Here is a 20,194-nt window from a genome sequence, read left to right on the forward strand (position 1 = left end):
ATGTGTAAAGCTGTTACCGGCTACCTTATTTGAACATAACTTGTGTGAGTCTACTCAGAGTTACTCCTTCACTGTCTGCAGAGCTGAAAATTAGGACTATTCTTTAATACGGTATCACAGGATAAATAAATTTAGTTCCATAAGAAAGACAATATGTGAAGTCATAAAAATCAATCAAGAGTATGAAATTACTAATAAGGACTGAGGGGCAGAGCTCCAAGATGGCTATGACTAACTTTAAGAAGGATAAAGAGGAAACAGAATAGGTGGGGTCAAGATTAGTTCCCAAAGAACTTCCTTAAATATATAGTCTTTTTCTTACTTAAAAATTTTTTTTTATTTACTGATTTTTAGAGAGGGGTGGAAGGGAAGAGAAAGAGAAAGAGAAGGACAGCGAGAGCATGAGCGAGGGAGCTGTTCCACTCGCTCACGCCTTCACTGGCTGGCTCCTGCACGTGCCCTGACCAGGGAGTAAACCCTCAGCCTTGGCACATCAGGATGTGTCTCTAACGGACTCAGCTACCCAGCTAGGGCTCTATTTTTTAATTTTAATTTTCAAGAAACCTATACTTGTTAACAGTAATAGTATTCTAAAGCCAATGATTTTCTTTTGTTTTTTTTAAATTGCAATAAAATCTTACATATGTAGTTTTAACCAAGGCAAATATAAATGTGGGCACGTCATGAAATTGTATAAATTTTTGGCAAAGATCAAATCACATAATAATGAGGCATGGTCACTAACCCTTAAGATACAGTATCAATTGTAAGTGTGAAAATGGAAACAATGGTACCACCAGTAACACAACTATAGAGTCAATGAGGGTTGAAGAAAGGAATCCGGTATAATTTCCTTTCTCAGGCAACTAATGCTTTGAAAAGGCAGAAGTGGTCTTACTGGGAAAAAGAACAAAGATGAAAAAGAAGACAGATGTCTAGGAAAAAATATTGAAAAAGTACAGTATTCTTCAAAATCCACAGCTATTCATACTCAGAAACTCTGGTTGAAGCCCAGAATGTCAATGAAAAGTGTTCCCCTGAAACACTTTTAAAGTTTGTGTGTGTGTGTGTGTTAAAAATCCAATTTCAAAACCTCAGTCATTCAGGGTCTAACAACCATAAACATTTCTCAAACCCTATGAGACAGTTAAACTATACTCAGTGTTTAAGTACCATTCCTGCGAAGATACTGAAATAGTCTCACAAAAGCAGCTACATCAGTATTTAGATACTATTAAAGTCCCTTTCCTAGAAAGAAATGGTTCTGAGAGACAGAAATCAAACTGTCTTTTATTTTTCTATCCTTTAGGGATGATGACGTGTTTGCAATGCCCTAACCATGGGTACGATGGTTCCCTATTTGCTTCTCGGTTCTCAGGTCGGCATTAAGGTTTTGTTAGTGTGTTAGGACGGCAATTTCTTTCAGATCCATTTGGTAGAATTACTTCTATAGTAAAGGTGTGCAATAAATATTACATATTTGCTGAACTGTGCAATGTTTTGAAGTGTTATTTTCTTACCATATTGTACCAGGCACTAACAATATATTTCTCTTCCATCTCTCTTTGACTCTTTGTTTTCTCATATTCTTTCTAAAAAACAAGCACATATAAACGTGTAAAGATGAAAAACAATTCAGTATCAATAAAATAGTTACAACTCTCTAAATTAATGGAGACAATAGCATATAACAAGTCTTCTAGAAAAACAATCAAAAAACCAAATATCCTATTGTATAGTATAGTGAACTACCTCTAATGAATGGAATTGTCGGTCCCGTTCCTGAAGCTGATTTTTAAGAGCTTGTATTTCTGGTGCTGCTCCTTGATTCTGTTTAGGATCTAAAGTACGGATAACCTGTGAAAAGTAATGAAAGAAAAATTTTAAATCTCAGACTGAGAGAATATAACACCTAAGGAAGCACTTATTTAAAAAAAAGTAAGCCCTGGCTGGTGCGGCTCAGTTGATTGAGTGCCAGCCTGTGAACCAAAGGGTCGCTGGTTCCATTCCCAGTCAGGGAACGTGCCTGGGTTGTAGTCCAGGTCCCCAATAGGGATGTACAAGAGGCAACCACACATTGATATTTCTCTCCCTCTCTTTCTCCCTCCATTCCCCTCTGTCCAAAAATAAATAAATCTTTAAAAAATGAAAGCTATCTTACAAGGACACTTTAAAATTTGAATGTATGTTGCAACAGCATGGATGGAAATGGAGAGCACTATGCTAAGTGAAATAAGCCAGGGGGTGAAAGACAAATACCATATGATCTCACCTATAAGTAGAACCTAATCAACAAAACAAATAAGCAGGAAAAATACAACCAGCAACACTGAAAGAAAAAACAAACTGACAGTAACAAGGAGGGGAGATAGGGGGTAAGGGGGAAAAGAAGGGGAAGGGTCAAGTCAAGGAACATGTATGAAGGACCCATGGACAAAGCCCAAGTGGGTAAGGATTGAGGGCGGGAGGTGGGGGTGGGTAGGGCAGGGGGAAGTGGTGGTTGGAAAGTAGAAACAAATGTATTTAAACAATAAAAAAAATTTTTTTTAATACAAAAGAAACCCAATAAATTTAATCCAAGTGCTATTTCAGCTAAATCTCACAAATTTTTATATACTATACTTTTATATATTAGAAATATTTTTAATTCCTCTTGTGTTTCTTTTTTGACCTCCATGCTATTAATTAATTATTATTTTTAAATTTGCACCAAAGGATATGTTTATTGATCTTAGAAAGAAAGGAAGACAAGAGTGAGAAATAGAGAAAAGGAGAGGGGGAGAGAAGAGGAGGGGCCAGGGGAGAGAGAGACAAAGACACACATCTATGTGAGACACAAACAGATCAATTGCCTCCATCCAGTAAGTGCCCTGACCGGGGATCAAACCCCCAGCCTAGGTATGTGTCTTGACCTGAAACTGAACTTCTAACCTTCTGGTGCTCTGGATCATGCTCCAACCAACTGAACCACCCAGCCAAGGTTTGGCTTCCATGTTATTTATAAGTGTGTTATTTAATTTTCAAATAGTTGGATATTTCGAGGTTTCTTATTGCTACTGATTTCTAACTTGATTTTACATTGCCATAGAATATACTTCAAGATTTCAATTTTTTGAAGTTAACTGAGACCTATTTTATGGTCTATCTTGATGACTATTTCATATGCACTCTTTCAGTTGAACTTCTCATAATGTGTATTCTGCACTTTTGGGTGTGGAATTCTTTTAATGTCAATCAGATCAAGTTGGTAAATAGTGTTTTTCAAACTTTTATATCTTTACTGATTTTTTTGTATTTTTTTCTTTCACTTAGAGAGGGGTGTTAATATCTTCAAATATAATGACGGGTTTGTCAAAAAATAAAATAAAATTTGAATATATGAAATAATATTCCATTATTGTAACTTTTAACTATATAAAACTTTTTAATTATGTAAAACAAATCAATTATAAACAGTCACTGTTGATTAAAATTAATACATTTTACCGCAGCAAACACTGCTGACAGCTGTTGACCCTGTCCCTTTCCTCCGATTTGGTTCGGCTAGCCCTCTGCCGCTGACCAGACGCGCACTTAGAAAGAGGGTCCTGCTGCTTTAAAAGCCTGTCATTGTGACCCATGTCCTCTTCTGCCAGTGGCTCAAGGTTTATGCCTGGGCACGTGATGGAATTCTAGCAGGTCACCTAGAGGCCTTCTGGGAAAGGTCTTTTTGCTTTTTGGCCCAATACTGTCTATAAAAATGACCAAACCTATAGAAAACTTTGAAACAGCAGAACAATAAAAACCCATTTCCTTTAGCACAGATGCACCAATTACTGCACTTCTACATTTGATTTCTCTCTCCCAATCCAGGACCCAAAGATTAACATATTACATTTAGTCCTTAGATCCCTTTGGGCTTTTAAACATTCCAGCAGCTTCTTGTGTTCCCCCACACTCTAATGCCTATTTCTTTTTCATAACATAGGCTTTTATCCCAAACTGTATTTATCTGATGATTTCCTGAAAGTGTTATTTGACTTAACACAACAACCTCATTTTCCCCAGGAACTGAAAGTTAGGTCTAGAAGATTGTTTAGATTCAGGTTAAATATTATTGGCAATGATGTTCCATCAGGAGGCACAAGATGTTGGCTGTCCTACAATCAATGTAGGTAATTTTGATTAGTAGTTAAGGTGGTGACTGCCACTTATTTCCTACATAAAGGTACATTTTCTTCTTTGTACTTCTTGTTCTTCTGAGTCTCTGCATGAGAAGCCAGTGTGCTGCATTTTATTCTGAGAAGCCAATGAAACATGACCAGAAAGTGAAGTGAGATGCCCACATATGCATACTTACACTTTTAGCTTTCTCTAAGTATTTCTTATATCGTTCTTCCATTTGCTTCATTTCCTCTTCTTTCTTCCGTAGAGCTTCCTGTAATTCTTCAATTTTTAAGGCTGAGATGAGACAGTAAAAAAATTTTTTTTTAGATTGTAACTTTCAAAATATTTCAACTAGTTAATAGTTTTGAGAGATTGATTTCTATAATTCTTTTTTATAAAATTCACAATTCTTTTTATAAAACGCTTTTCTTATAAACAAAAACTCCAGTATGAAAATACTTAAATTACAAATTATCTACAGATGATACACACAATGTGGTATATACATGCAATCAAATATTATTCAGCCTTCATTCTGATACATGCTACAAAATGGAGACATTATACTAAGTGAAAATGAAAGACATCATACTAAGTGAAATAAGCCAGACACAAAAGGACAATGCTGCTACTTATATGAGTGGAAATACCTAAAACAATCATATTCACAGAGGCAGAAAGTACAACAGTGGTTAACGGGGGCTGGGGGGACAGAGTTTCATTCTGGGATGACAAAGAAGTTCTGGAGATGATGGTAGTTGCACAACTATACTAGACAGTTGAGTAATTATTTGTGATTGCACAACAATGTGAATATACTTAATGCCACTGAACTGTATACCTAAAATGGTTAAAATGGTCATTTTTATGTTATGCATATTTTATAGCAATAAAAAAATGTAAAAGTCTGTGTCTTGCTCCAACTTCCACACAAAAGAATTAATGAAGTCAAGCTACATACCGTGTGAAAATTTCAAGAGAAGTAAAAGTTTCACAGGCTTAGCATTCAACTACACTAGGAAAATAACCCATTTCATAAAATATTCATTAACATCTACTGTTAAGGAAAAACACAACTATAATTAGAAATTTAAGAAATACTGTCAAGATGATTATATACTCTTTTTATAAATAGAGCAGATCCTTTAATGGCTGGAACATGTAATAGGGCCTATTTCTAAAATAAACGATTTTATATCAACTTATCACTAGGGTACATGCCAGGCTAACCAATTTAAAACTATTCTAAGTAGGAAAAGCTCACAGCTGTTGTTAAATCTTGGTTCGAGATCTTCAATAATGGCTCTCTTCTTCTGCAATTCATTATTGGCTTCATGCAGCTTCTCTCTGTAACAAAATATATGACACTGTGTCTACTACTATTATGCATCTTTTTCCACTTCAAATGAAAAATGTATGTTTTTTTATTTCTGGAATATATCTGCATAACACAGAATGCCATGAAACAAAGATGAAAAGACTAGTCCAATATGAATTTAATAGATTTTTAAAATAACTTAAAAAATAGAGACAAAATCTCAGAGTTTGCAATAGTCACTTATTTTGCACAAGAGGGTACAAAGAACTTAATGATCTTTATTTTATCCCTAGGAATAAGGATATTGTAAAAGTTAAGTGTAAAACTTTGCAGAGGTTTACAATGAAAATCTTATGGCAAAAAGGTGAAGTCCTAAAGACAAGAACAGAAAGAACACTATGCCAAATAGAAAAGAATGATCCATGTAACTACATGGATAGATACCAGAGAATGTTGAACATAGAAATCATGCACAATAGGGCAATACTGAATGATTACATTTATACGAACTTCAGAAAGTATCAAAACTAATGAAAAGTGATCGAGATGAGCACAGTGGCTACTTTGGGGATATAATCAATCAATTACAAAGAAGAGCAACAAATCCTGGCGGGTTGCTGGAAATATTCTATATGTTGTTCTAGGTTACCTATGTGTGTAAACATTAATCAAGGGGTTTACAGACTTAAGAACTTAGGATTTGTAAATACTGTATTTAAGTTCTATTCCGATACAAATGTAAAAAAGTAAATTAACCAGAAGTCTCTTCCTGGTATTTATATATGTGTAATTCTCCCTATATAGTATTTAGCATGACATTCTATAATATGAAAGAGAAAAAAAAAAGGCTGTCAAAGTACAGAAAAACATAAAATAGGATACTTTGTTTTCTCTATTTCTAGTCTTTTCAATGCATAATACAGTAATAAATCTGCCTCTTTTTCAACAATTTTTTGAGGGTACGGCATACACATATATACATACATACATACATACTGGGTGGGGTAAAAGATGTATAGTTGAGTACATGAAACAGACTTTATTCTTGTGCTATTATTCATTATTGTATTATTTTCCATATGAGCAACTATAAAACTACTTTTGCTCCATCCAGTATACATACATGCACACACAAAATAAATTTATATAAAGAACAAGAAAAACTAAGCTCAGTGAAGAAATGAATTAAGAAACAAATTATTTCAGAACCATGTGTCCCTATCCCCTTCCCAGAGGTAACCAAAATTCAAAATTTCAATCATTCTCATGATTTTTGCGAGAGGTCTTTGTATTCCTAAACAATGTATTGCTTAATTTTGCCCAATGTTTAATTTATACTTTACTTATACTCTATGTATTATTCTGTGACATCCATCTTTTACTTAACATTACATTCTTGAGAGACATCTGTGTTGTTGTGTTACTCCGAGTTTACCCATTTCTACCACTGTATTGTGTTGTTTGCATATACCTCATTCTATCAATCATTTTACAATTCGAAGTATCTGTATTGTTTCTACATTCTGTTATTACAAACAACATTCTTCCATACTTTCCTGTACATGTCTCCTGCTACATATGAACCATAGCATCACTAGGAATCTAGGGCAATGGTTTTTTACCTGTGGCTGCAAGAATTTTTAAAACATGCAATATCTGACTATTTAGTCGGGGGCACTGACCTCTTTTCCCTTAGACTGTCAAATATAACAATGACAATGGCCAATACAACAATAACTGTCAATCATATCACAGAGCTGCATCTTACTGGATAGGATGCATAATAAGGTTGTGTCTGATTGGTCAGTTCTTGGTACCAGAAATCCTTATATACAAGTATGGGCACCTTTAAAAAGTCACTTTGGAGCAAAAAGGTAGATAACTACCATCATTATTTTTTTTTAAATGAATCAAAATTATACTGATTTTTTGTCAGATCAGCAAGAAATGTATTTTTTGGTGTGCCACAGAACCTTATTAATTGGTTTATGTGTGCCATGAGATGAGAAAGGTTAAAAATTGCTGATCTGGGTATATATAGGGGAGTGGAACTGATGGGTCAGAGAATAGGTACTTGTCCAACTTTACTAAATAAACTCCTATACACTCTTACCAGCAGTGGATGGGAATTACCGTTGCTCAGCATCTTTGGCAATACTCAGTATGTCAGATTCTAAAATTTTACCAATTTGGTGTGTGTAAAAGGGTCTCCATCGTCATTTTAGGTTTGTGTAAGACTATCTTTTAAGATGTCTATGGGCCCTGCGACTTCCCTGAAGACATGGTGACGTCCTAATCCTTGGTAACTATGAATGTGGCATTTGGAAACAGGGTCTTTGCAAACATTAGTTAAAATGAAGTCATACTGCATCAAGGTGGACCCTCAATCCAATGACTGGTACCCTTGAGAGCCATAAGGACACAGAGCCACCCAGAGAGAAGACTGCCATATGAAAATGAGGGTAGAGGCTGGAGTGAGGAGCTGCGAGCCAAGGGACGCCAAGGACCGCTGGCAGCGGGCAGAAGCCAGGAGAGGGGCCTGCAACAGAGTCCCCCTTAGAACTTACAGAATGAACCCACCCTGTCGGCACCCTGATTTCAGACTGCTGTTAAAAGAATAAAATTCTATTGTTTTTAGCCACCCAGTTTGTGGTAGTTACATTATAACAACCACAGGAAATGAATACAGGCCTCATTTCTAATAAATTCTTTTTGATAATGATTTTTACAATGCCAATGACTGACCCAAAAAAAGTCAGATCATAGGTTTATGAAAAACAATAGGTATTCTGTTCTTTCCAATAAAGGCACAGGAAATGAAGAAAGGACAGAATTCAGTACTAAATCTTGATTCTAGATAACCTCACAATAGCTGGGAGGTAACATTTTCTGCTCTAATACATTAAAAATCTGCCCATTGTTAGACTTGCCAGCAAGTGTTAGTTGCAAGGAGTATCTCACCTTCCCCACATTTAAAAAAAAAAAAAGGAAAAAAAAATTGCATGAGGTAAACTGCCTCAGTAGAACAAGTCAAAATTATCTACTGTATACCTGGTTTACTATAGTGTAACATTATAACAGTTAGCATTTCATTCCTAACACTGTCAACCTCAGCTAAAGATAAAAGACAAATGAAGATTTCTTCTTCATGAGAAAACAAACATAATATTTTGAAATTTATTCCATCATTTAGATTAAAAAGTCATGTTTAGATATGGCTGCAATTTAATGCAATTTAATAATCTGCTACTGATAAACTTTATAACACTTTTTATGAAACACAAAAGTCCCATAAACCAAAAGGTTGTGGGTTCGATTCCTGGTCAAAGCACATCCCTAGGTTGTGGGTTCGGTCCCTGGTCTGCGCACATGCGAAAAGCAACCAATCAATGTTTCTCTCTCTTCCCTCCATGCCCCATCCCTCTAAAAATCAGTAAGCATGTCCTCCAGTGAGGGGAAAAAAAAGAAATTTTACTTAAGCAAGATTCAGATGGCCATACTCCAGAGTAGACAAATTACAACCTGCAGGCCAAATTGAGCCTGCTGCCTGTTTCCTTGCACAAAGTTTTACTGGAACAGAGTAACAACATTAGTTTACACACTATCTAAGGCTGCCTTCAAGCTACAACTACAGAGCTAAGTGACTGTGACAAAGAACACATTTTGTAAAATCTAAAATAACTATTCTTTGGCCCTTTACAAAAAAAGTTTCTGCCTCCTGATCTAGAGTGTCTGACACTCTTAACTATGGTTGTAAGTGCTACTGTGAAGTTATTAAAACCCACTAATCTCATTTGAAAACACTTCTAAAGCAGTCATTGTTTTGATCTGAGGATCTTGGGTGGAGATGGCCCTTTAAACACTATTAACATATGTCTTATAATGTTCTATGTCTTCAAGGGACGCCCAAGCCGCTGTCTGAATACTCTGTAACCACTTAACATAAAACACATTTCACCAAATAACATAAGAATGAACCTCAATTGCTTTTATACTTACAGATGTTCTTCAAGTTTCTTTTTTAGAAGAACTGACTGAAAATAGAAAATAAAAATAATTTATTAACATTTTTACTACTAACAATTATTTTGTAAAAATAAAGAGCTTAACAGTAACTAATTCTGAGTGAGCCCTCAGTAATTTCTCTGGTCAAAGAACTCAAAGCACCCAATATACCCAAATTTATTTCACTTTGATAAGGGCAGCCTGTAAGTGACAGCAATCAGTATAAAATACCCAGAAATGGCATATCTGAATTCTCTACTGATAGGGAAATGAATAAAAAAGCCACTTATGTATATACATAACATTCCTGGACTCTGGAGGCAGGTAGAATGCTAATAATAACAGACTCTCCATATGATACTTTTTACATTGTTTTCCTTGCATCATGATAAAGTCTGGAATCAATTTCCATAAGTATTTATGACTTAATCAATGATTTACAAATATGCACAGGTTATAAATAATTTATATGATGGTATGGGAACATGAAGGATTATCTACACAGAATTTCATATGCTAGAGAATGCAGCTTTGACTGGGTATTAAAAAAAGTCTCCTAAAAAAGCAGATCAGAATTGACCTAAAAATAATCATAAAGAATATAGTGGCATCTATATTGGATCACTAGGTTACATATCTAAATTCAATACTTGTACGGTACATATAACTAGTGAATTCCATAAAACATTCCATTTTGAGATAAATGGTTATATAATTAATTCAGTCAAACCCAATTAATAGGCTTATTAAACAAAACATTTGATCAATCAATAGCAGTGATGAGGAGGAAAAACCCCACATACTAAGTTCTTTAATTTTCAGTCACCTTATTTGATAATGGTTACCATAACTATTTTTGTTCAAGTCCATTCTAACAAAGATCTGGAATATTTCAAGTCCATTTCTTTGCACAGGGTGTTAACTACAGGTAGCTCAGTGGAACACAAAAACCTCAATCACTGCTTCCCCCAAATATAAAAGAAAAGATGATAACCCTATTAACTTCAATTAGGCTTGTTCCTTCGTTAGTACACAGGGTAAAATGAAAATATTTTATAAATACCTTAACTTTAATTTTGCACTTATGTTTTGATTAGGCTCTGCAAAATTAATTTTAACTCAGTGATAATACATAATAAAGTAATGATTAAATGAATGGTTAATATGCCAAGCACTGCGCTAAAGCATGTCATATACATTGTCTCATGTTAACCTCACAACACTGAGTAATATTAGCCCATTTTATAGTTGAAGAGGTGAGACTGGAGAGACATTCAGTAGTTTTCAAGTAGCAGATATCCTTTAAGCATCTTAACCAGAAAGCGCATAAACCTATAAGGCAAGTTATATTGGTATGTTCGTTCTGCATAAAACTCCTGTAATTAAAAATTTTAATACCATCAACTATGATGGCAGATAATACATAAATAATTAAATTGCTCAATATATAGAAATGAATAGGAAGCCATACTTACTATAGCCTTGAGCAGAAACCATGCCAAGAGACAGAGAGGACATATTAGTATGAAGCAAACACAGCAGCCAATAGAAGGAACGATTTAGTAATTCATGAACAGAAGTAAAAGATATGCATTTTTTTCAAAAATGTACATTTTTCTTTCTTCTATGGTCTCCTCATCCTGTCTTGTTCTCTGGAGTTTTATACACTGTGGCTAGCTCAAATTATCCATGTGACTGGATATAACAATGCTTTTCTGCTTCCATGCTAAAAATAAATGACATAAAAATAATAATAAAAATGTGCAAGCCATCCTACTCTAACTTAAGGCTACTGAAAGGACTGTGCTTTGGGTAACAGAAATAAGTAGAAATTATGTTGGTCTTCAGAGGGGACCGATTCCGTTTGGCAGGCTGTTCTATGTATTACATATTCCTGATATGCAACACTGTGGGTTACTGAGAGAGAGAATATAAAAACATCAAAAGTATGCTGAGGGAAAGAGACACATATCTTGTACCACACTATTTCTCTAAACCATTTTGAGGCATATAATCAGAATAGGGAAAGTTTCTAACTGAATACTTTCTATATGCAGAAAAGAGATCTGAGAGAATTTCTAAGAATTTAGAGCAAGACATCTCATGAGCATCTGGACAGTCAAATAAACAGACTAATTTGTGCAAATAGTACTTTACAGGACTTGCATTTCACTTCTGAAATATGTTCTCTTAAAGTAATGGCAAACAGCATATGTAATTAGATTTGATTACCACAGTAATACTTAACCAGGCTATGCAAAACTACTTTTTACAGGATAAAATTCTTGAGGTATATTTTAATGTAAGAGCATCACATGCGAAGGTTACTGCCACAGCTCTACGGCTGAGCTGATGCTGATGTTTCACCATTTTTACTTCCTACATCCCATGGGCCCTCCTCTCTCTACCACAACAAATCAACAAAAAAAAAGTCAAACTTTCAAAGGCCAAAATTAAGTTTACATTTACCTCAGTGTGAGAGACCTAGAGATTTCACTGAGCTAAGAAATGTTAGCCATTTCAGCTCATCTCAAGGTCCTCTTTTAGGTTTATTACTATTTTCCTACACAAATGGGGGTTTTGCCTCATCTCGTCATGATTTGGTATTCTGGATAAAAGCATGTTTTAAAAGTAAACCATGACATTTCAAACTAGTTCCATTTTAATAGGGAATAAATAGGCAGTTTAAGTGTTCTTGACAATTTTAGGAAGTGAAATCAACCTGGGAATCTAAGAACTACCAACACGTTAATTAAGATTGAACCAAAACCAACTGCAAAGAAGAGCATGCCAAAATAAGCTCATGAATCTAATGAAACTCCTAAAATTAGGTCCCTGATGAGCTTTTTATATCTAATATTCTCAGGTTTTAAGTCCTATACTAGTTTAACTCTCCTTCTTTTGATTCCTCTTGTCCTTATATCTTCTTATGTTAATAAAGCTGATAAAATGCGATCTCTCTAGTGTTGACACTGATTCCCAAAATGACTCTGTCCATGGGAACAACCAAATCAGCTTATTATATTCAAAAGCCAGAGTTTACAGAGCAAATTACACTGGCAACAGGACACAAAGTCCAAACAAACCAAAACCCAATGGACGAGAGCAAAAATTGATCACTAAAATTTAGGGTTTCCTCATTCTTTACATTATTTTCGAGCACTTTAGAGTCGCAACTCTATTGTATACTGCTTATTAAATATAAAGAACTGGCAAAATAGGATTCATTGGCACTTTCATCATTTGCATTGACTGACCACTATATGCTACATAAGCACTGTGACAGACAGTGAGCAGGAGGAGGTGAAGAAAGACCTAGTCGCGAGTTTCACACATTTACTGCATTCTAGATTTGAGCGTGCCAGTCGAGCAGGCAGGGCTATGCCACATGCGCCGAGTGCTAAGGAAATATTTCAAAAGGCCAGTGACCGTATATTTGAGTGTGTATTAGGGGCAGCAAGAGGGATTCAGAATTTAGAGATAATGTGAGTCTAGGGATGACATTTTTCTTATATATCAATTTCACATCAAAAATTTTTACTTGAACATGCTTTCTACCAGGAATTTTTTTTTTTTGGACCACAGGGAAAACCCTATACTTTGAATACTGAGTTGAGCACTTGTAAAACATAAAGCTCAATGAATTCCTTAGGTGATAACTACAATGAACTTCTAATTCCTAGCAGAGTACATCTGAAAGAGATAAAAGTACCATCTGGCTCTTTTAACAAGGAATGCTAGTAAAAGGAAAACACTTTCTTTTCTACAACCAATACAATTATAAATTATTTTGATAGAGAATATCAATTAAAACACCAAAAATTAATAGGTTTTGTTAACATTGTGAAACTGTGAACTATGGCTGATACAAATTAAAACTTACATCTTCTGCTTTTGATCCTTGATCCTGTAAAGATTTCTGCAATTCTTCAACTTGTGACTGTACTTCCAGAAGTCTTTGATTCACCAGCCTAGAAATCAAATGTACACTAATTTCCCAAATTCTGACTTATGTTGTTTTCCTTAGGTTGTTATATTGGTTAGAGAGAGAGAGTATTAGTAAAACAGAGCCTAAGGTTATAGTAGTAGTTCACTTTTTTTATTATTTTCACAGTGAATGATAATTTCTATGATGATTTACAACATAGTGTTTTTTGTGGATACGTTCTATTGAACTGATGTAACTATGCTTATCTATTTATCTGAAATTCACTTTGACATATGTTTATTCAAACTATGTGTCAGGCACTATGCTCAGTGCTAGTATAAAAAGATCTTTGCACTCAAGGAATTTAGTAGGCAATCAAAACATAAGTAAATAAAATACAAGATAAATACACCAACAGAATGCACAGATGTATAAAAAAGAATGAGGACTGCTCAAAGCAGCAAGAACTGTACCTACCTATGTAGAGGAATTAGGATAGGGTTGACTTAAACGGAAACAAAAATAATATGTGGTAGAAGGTACAAAAATGGGATTCGAGGCAGAACTGAATATGTCCAAAGTACACAGAAAAATGAGAGGGTACAGTAAGGTCAGCAATGGCCTGGCTGAAGAAGGTACAAGGAGTAAAAATGGCTGAAGAAGAAAGCAGAGGAGAAAACGAGTGGTTGGGTGCAACCTTGTATAAAATGCAAAAGTATTTGGAATTTATCCTATAATCTGGCCTAAAATTTGGCTGGAACTGGAATAACCCAGCCAGTCTTTAATGATGCTGATTCTGAAGCTCGATCTTCATAAATTCTCCCGGTCGCTATGATGCAAAATTCAGTAGACCAGTTTGATTCCCTAGGTCTTGGGTAATGTTGAGGATTGCAAGAAGAAACATGATCAGATGATATTTTAGAAAGATCATATTGGTATGAGAGTGGAAGATGTATGAAAAAAGGTCAAAGAGCAGGCATGAAGGCCTGGAGGAGGCTATTACAATCACGAAATATGCCTGAAACAGAAGGAAATAGAGGAGAAAAACATATTGGGAAGGCAAAAGAATACAGGAAATAAAAAATGACACTTAGAATATTGACTGGGAAGAATGTAAAGAAAGTGGAAGAGGAGAAAGGTAGTCCATGGCAGATCACCAAGCGCAGGGTAGAAAGAGGAACCTCACCCTGGAGAAGAGCAGGAGAGCCAGAAGAAACAAAAGACAGGGAGGGGTATTACTGAAGCTTAAAAAAGACAAAAGTCTGAGGAAGGAGGAAATGATTAACAACAATGAATCTAGCAGAGAGAGGAGGAAAACAGGATAGTCTTGGCCATTTAAGAGATTATTGGTCATTTCAGCAAGAAATAATTTAGTGAAATGGTAGTGATAAAGGACTGCCCCAAATTAAGAACAAAACAGGGCAATGAATACTTAGAATTCAAACACAGTTTAAAAAGATTTTTTTTTACTCAAGAAGTTACAAGAAATTCTGATCATAAATCTAAGTCGTATAATTAGTGGGAATAGAAAAAGGAAATATGATATCTAAGTGGTTTTCAATAGTGAAAGAATTATCTGACAATCCATATTCACTATGAAAAAGGGTACATAAATACATTACTACTGGTAACTTTGTCTTACCTTTTCAGAAAGCAAAATGAAAATATATATCAGACTATAAGACTATTTCAACTATCCATTCTAGCCATTTTTTAAGTAACTTAGTCAATAAATATTGCAGGCCTATTAGGTGGAGGCCATTGTAAATGTCATAAAACATAATCAATTAGTCCACACCAAGATATTCTTTGGGAAGACTTGAAAGTAACTCGAAATCCCGGTAACAGGGAATGAAGAAACATAATGATAAAAGTGTTACAGTTTGAAGTAGCTTTAATTCATGGTTAGAAAGAGAAAATGGTCGGGCTTTGGTAGCATTTTGCTTGAAGAAATAAAGAGGGGAATATTATAACAAAGAGGCACTATACTTTTGGCAAGCCTGCCCATAAACAAAAATGGGTTAAAGTGCTCTTAAAAGGAAATGGAATAACACATTATCACTTCTCAAAATACAATTCATGTCTTTGTTTAAGGAAATCAAAATCAAAACAAGTAGAGAAAACTCGTGGCTAAATGCAGCTGCCTATATACATTCCTACCTATTCTCTGTCTCCAGTTCATTCTTGCGTAGATTTGCGTCATCCAGAAGGCTCTGCAATAAGGCAATTTTTTCATTGTCTGAACCTTCTTGGTTAAGTTTTAACATCTTATTTTCATGCTGAAGGCGAATAAGTTTCTCCCTAAATGAGCAAGAGAAAAACTATTATCTGGTACATTAATACAATATAGTTATGTAAATCCTGCTATGCATAGTTACATATTTAATTCATAGAACAGAAATTAAAAACAAAGTACCTGCAAAGAATGCAGCTCCTGTTGTAACTGGCTAAGGCATTACATTTCAGGTCTTAAATACTTTCTTTTTTAGAATGGATAATCTGAAGATAACTCTCTAAATATCTTGATTTGTAATAAAAGAGATTTCAAAAGCCTATTTCCTTTCTGATTTATATATTTAAGCTATGAATGCATTTATATGCTTGTTTTTCTGTTTTCATCAAAAAACATGACCTCTAATCTCAGACTCGTAAATTACTAATCATTTGGTGGCAAGATACAATATCCAAGGAAGAATGCCTTCAACATAAGCAGTCCACCCATTCCTATAGATATGTAACATCATATTTTTTGTAACAAACCAGATTATCAGAGCCAAGTTATTGGACTGTGTTATTTTGGGTTCCTTGTGTTATGCCTTTGAGGGATAAACTTCCACTGAGAGGAGTTAAAAGAAAGAGCACATAAAATTTGCCGCTACATTTACTGCAGGAATGATATAACTGAATACTAATCCATATGGAGATAAAACAGAAGATGTACTTCTTGAAAATATAATTCATGATTTAGTTTCCACAGGGTCCTCTTTTGAGGGCCCTATGATGATACTTACACCAGATACTATGAAAAGCTGTGCTTTTCATGGAAAAAGAAAACACAAAAATAAAATAAACACATACATGCAACAGTCTGCTCTTATTTTGTAAACACCATAAATCTTTTAAAGCAATTTTACTTTTGCTCTTGAAAAAATGAAAGTCAAATTTGTGGCCCAACTCAAGCAATTATGTAGAACTTGATATATTTTATGTAAGGACAACAATGACTTTAACATATTTTTCAATGACAAGTAAAACATGTTCATTGCAGGGGGAAAGGGACAAACGAGAAGAAAAGAGAAACCCTCCATAACCCTGTGGTGCAAAGTTATTACCGCTGAAATACAGCCTTCTAATTCTATGCATATGTACACACATGAAAACAATCTTAAAAAATGGATCACAAAGTACATGTTACATTGATATTTGCTATTTACCCTTAAATTTTCAGTCTTTCCAAATCAATAAATATAATACTTCAACGTTTTAATTGAAATGTTAAAATGCATATATGAGCTTTTATTTATTTAATCAATACCCAATTATTGGGCATTTAGATTGTTCCCAATTTGGAGATTTAACATGCTAATAATAATCAGTTATATAAATATACTTTTGTGTATATCTTTGGTTATTTCCCAGATAAGTAATTTTTGGGTCAAAAGATAGGCACATTTAGACAATATAAACGTTTTTTTCAAAATGCTAAAAAAAAAAAAGTGGTACCAGCACAAGAAAAATGGTTGTAACTATGTGTGGTGATGGATCTTAATTAAACTACTTGTGGCAATTATTTCACAACATAGGAGGCCTGTCTAGAAGGTATCCAGCCATGTAGTATGAAAAATAGAAACATCTATTGAAGAAGATACGCGATATAAGAAACATTGTACATAGGACAAGGACGCCTCAGCACCCTTTAAAAGAGGCACCTTGGCACCTTACACAGTTCTCCCAATCACCATTAGCTGCCCCCTCGTAGTTTCCTGAATCTCACAGATGGTCTGAAATCCCTTCCCTTTCAAAGGTGATTTTAGTTTTGGGAAAAGCCAGAAGTCACCAGGGCACCAAAGCTGTGCTGTGAGGGGACTGAGTCACCTGGGTGATTTGATGTTTCACAAAAAAACTGGATGGGATGTGATGCCTGAGCAGGAGCGTTGTCGTAATGAAGCTGCCAATCACCAGCTGCCCGTAACTGCGGCCTTCTGAATCACCAGAATAGTTTTCATGGAGGAATGTTCAAGCTTAATGCAAAATTTGATGCGGATTCATTGCTTTACTCGCTCTGTCATTTTGAATGCGATGGCCACACAGTACACATGCTCACTTGTGGGTGGGCCTCTACCACCCCCACTGATAAGCACAGTGAGGTCATCAGTGTTCATGCATGTACATTCCAGTCCACTCTCCTTGGCTGCCAGGTTCTCATTATATTAACAATGGCTGGACTTTTTCCGGACAGACACATATATCACACCATTGTGTTGTGTATCTAAAACTAATATAGCTAATATGTCAATTATATCTCAATTATTAAAGAATTAACTTTTAAAAAGTTGTACCACTTCACAGTTACTCCTCGTTTGAGTTTCCAATTTCTCCACACCCTAATGTGAGTGAAAATTATCACTTATAATAGTTTTTGCATATTTGATAGGTACACTTCATTATATATTAAACCTATTAGCCCAGAGTCTATACCATTTGTTCCAAATTTTCTTCCCCTTTACCATATCATTATCTTGATAGCTCTTCTAGACACAGAGTATGTTTTAATTTATATTGAGTTATACTTAAAAGAGCCATTTTATTTGTTGAGTCTTTATCACTGTTCTTTTCATCAGTTTCAAAATACAACTGCAATACCTATAAGCTTCCTTAAAGATTTTTTTGGATATAACAACTTATTTATGAATATTCATAAAATAAGTGTTCATTTATTCAACAAATTTTATTGGTCCAATAAAAAGTACCATATCATATGGCAGAAAAGACAAAGGTCTACAAAATGCTTCCAGATATTTGCTATTTAAGGGTAAATACCAAATACCCTAGGATAGTTGCTATTTACCCTAGTATAGTTGCATTATACTCCCTTTGTCTTAAATAAATGCCAACGATAATCAATTAAGTGTCTTCATCTACTCAACAAGTATTTGAATGCCTATTTATAAAACTCTTGAACATATTAAATAATTAAATATTATTTAATTACCCCAAGGAAATTATAAAGAATCAAGGCCAATGTCAATTTAAAAAGGGGCAAATAAGTTCATAGAAGGTAAAAGCAATATTGAGATTCAGCATTTTCCTTCTCCTGGACATTTGGTGCCTCCCCACCAATCTTTCATTCTTATATATAAAGCCAGGTACATTTTGAAATAAATGGAATTTTAAAAATGTTATGACTAAATAAAAATGTTAAGGTACTATCAAGGGAAGAGTCATAGAGATGGGGAGATACTTCCTCCTGTCTATTGCATTGTATTTTTCCCAGGCCATTCTACATCATGAAAAGATCAATCTTAGTGATAATTATTTTGTGGGTTGATGGCTACACATAACCTTTGTTTTTGGGTCAAGTGGTTTTATTGCTAAATGTTTGCTAAAGGTACCCAGCAGAGAGCTATCAGTTTGTGTGTATAAGTGAAACATTGTCTTACTAAAATAAGAAAATCAAAAATCATGGACATTTATTATTGAGTTCATGCTGAAAGTGTTAGTAATAAAAAATAAGGAAATGATCCTCTTGGTATTGTGGAAGAGTCAGTTTTTTCCAGAAATACAGTGGAGTGTGATTGCGAACTTTATGATCTCCTTACCTGATTTCAGGTGTGACAATCTCTGCTGCCAGACTATCTGAAGACTCCTGACTTTCCAGAGGCATTAACCCTAGAGTATGTAAACACGAATGCAAGGGTAAGAGGAAGCACAACTAAGTTCCTTTAGTTTCTATATGAAATCCTACTTTGAGAATTAATTTTGACAGCTAAGTTCTTTGTTTTAGTCAAGTAAAAGATCATGTCACAGTTGTCTTAAATTATTAATATGTCATTGTTAACAATTTCCAGGTGTACAGCTGAATGACAGTAAGTACATTCACTATGCTGTGGAACCGTCACTGCTGTCTATTTCCAAAACTCATCACCCAAAACATAAATTTGTAACCATTAAGCAATAACTCCCCATTCCTTTCTCCTTTACCCGCCTCGTTCACTTCTACTTTCTGCATCAATGAAGTTGCACATTCTAGATACCTCATAAAGTGAAATCATGCCAATATTTGTCCCTTTGTGTCTGGCTTATTTCACTTAACATGGTGTTCTAAAAATTCATCTATGTAGCATTGATCAGAACGCCATTCCTTTTTATAGCTGAATAATATTCCATTGTTTGTGTACGCCACATTTTCTTTATCCATTCATCTGCTGATGAACACATGGATTGTTTCTATCTTTTGGCGACTGTGAATAATGCCACTATGAATATTGGCATACCAGTATCTGGTTGAGTCCTTGCTTTGAATTCTTTTGGGTACATATATACTTAGAAATGGAACTGCTACGTCATATGGTTATTACCATCAGCAATGCAAGAGGTTTCCAATTTCTCCACATCCTCCCCAACACTTGTTATTTTCCTTTTTGGTAACAGCCAACCAAGTAAATGTAAAATAGTACCTCACTGGGGTTTGATTTGCATTTTTCTAATGACTACTGATATTCAGCATCTTTTCATGTGCTTATTGGACATTTGTGTATCTCTGAAGAAATGTCTATTCAATACCTATGCCCACTTGT

General features: G+C 34.8%; 1 protein-coding gene across 2 annotated transcripts in view; it reads right to left on the minus strand.

Moving 5' to 3' along the window:
• Positions 1 to 20,194, minus strand: part of HOOK3 (hook microtubule tethering protein 3) — an 87,301-nt gene that overhangs the window by 11,174 nt on the left and 55,933 nt on the right. For both annotated transcript variants that reach the window (XM_054565936.1, XM_054565935.1), the window contains 8 exons: positions 19,217 to 19,286; positions 15,558 to 15,698; positions 13,353 to 13,440; positions 9,464 to 9,498; positions 5,411 to 5,493; positions 4,340 to 4,440; positions 1,753 to 1,857; positions 1,521 to 1,592 (listed from right to left, as the gene is read on the minus strand). In XM_054565936.1, coding sequence (XP_054421911.1) covers positions 1,521 to 1,592; positions 1,753 to 1,857; positions 4,340 to 4,440; positions 5,411 to 5,493; positions 9,464 to 9,498; positions 13,353 to 13,440; positions 15,558 to 15,698; positions 19,217 to 19,286 — 695 coding nt within the window. The remainder of the gene's footprint in view (positions 1 to 1,520; positions 1,593 to 1,752; positions 1,858 to 4,339; positions 4,441 to 5,410; positions 5,494 to 9,463; positions 9,499 to 13,352; positions 13,441 to 15,557; positions 15,699 to 19,216; positions 19,287 to 20,194) is intronic.

Source organism: Pteronotus mesoamericanus, unplaced genomic scaffold (assembly GCF_021234165.1).
Source record: "Pteronotus mesoamericanus isolate MK-2021 breed Mesoamerican mustached bat unplaced genomic scaffold, CSHL_Meso_final contig_169, whole genome shotgun sequence".
Classification (NCBI taxonomy): domain Eukaryota; kingdom Metazoa; phylum Chordata; class Mammalia; order Chiroptera; family Mormoopidae; genus Pteronotus; species Pteronotus mesoamericanus.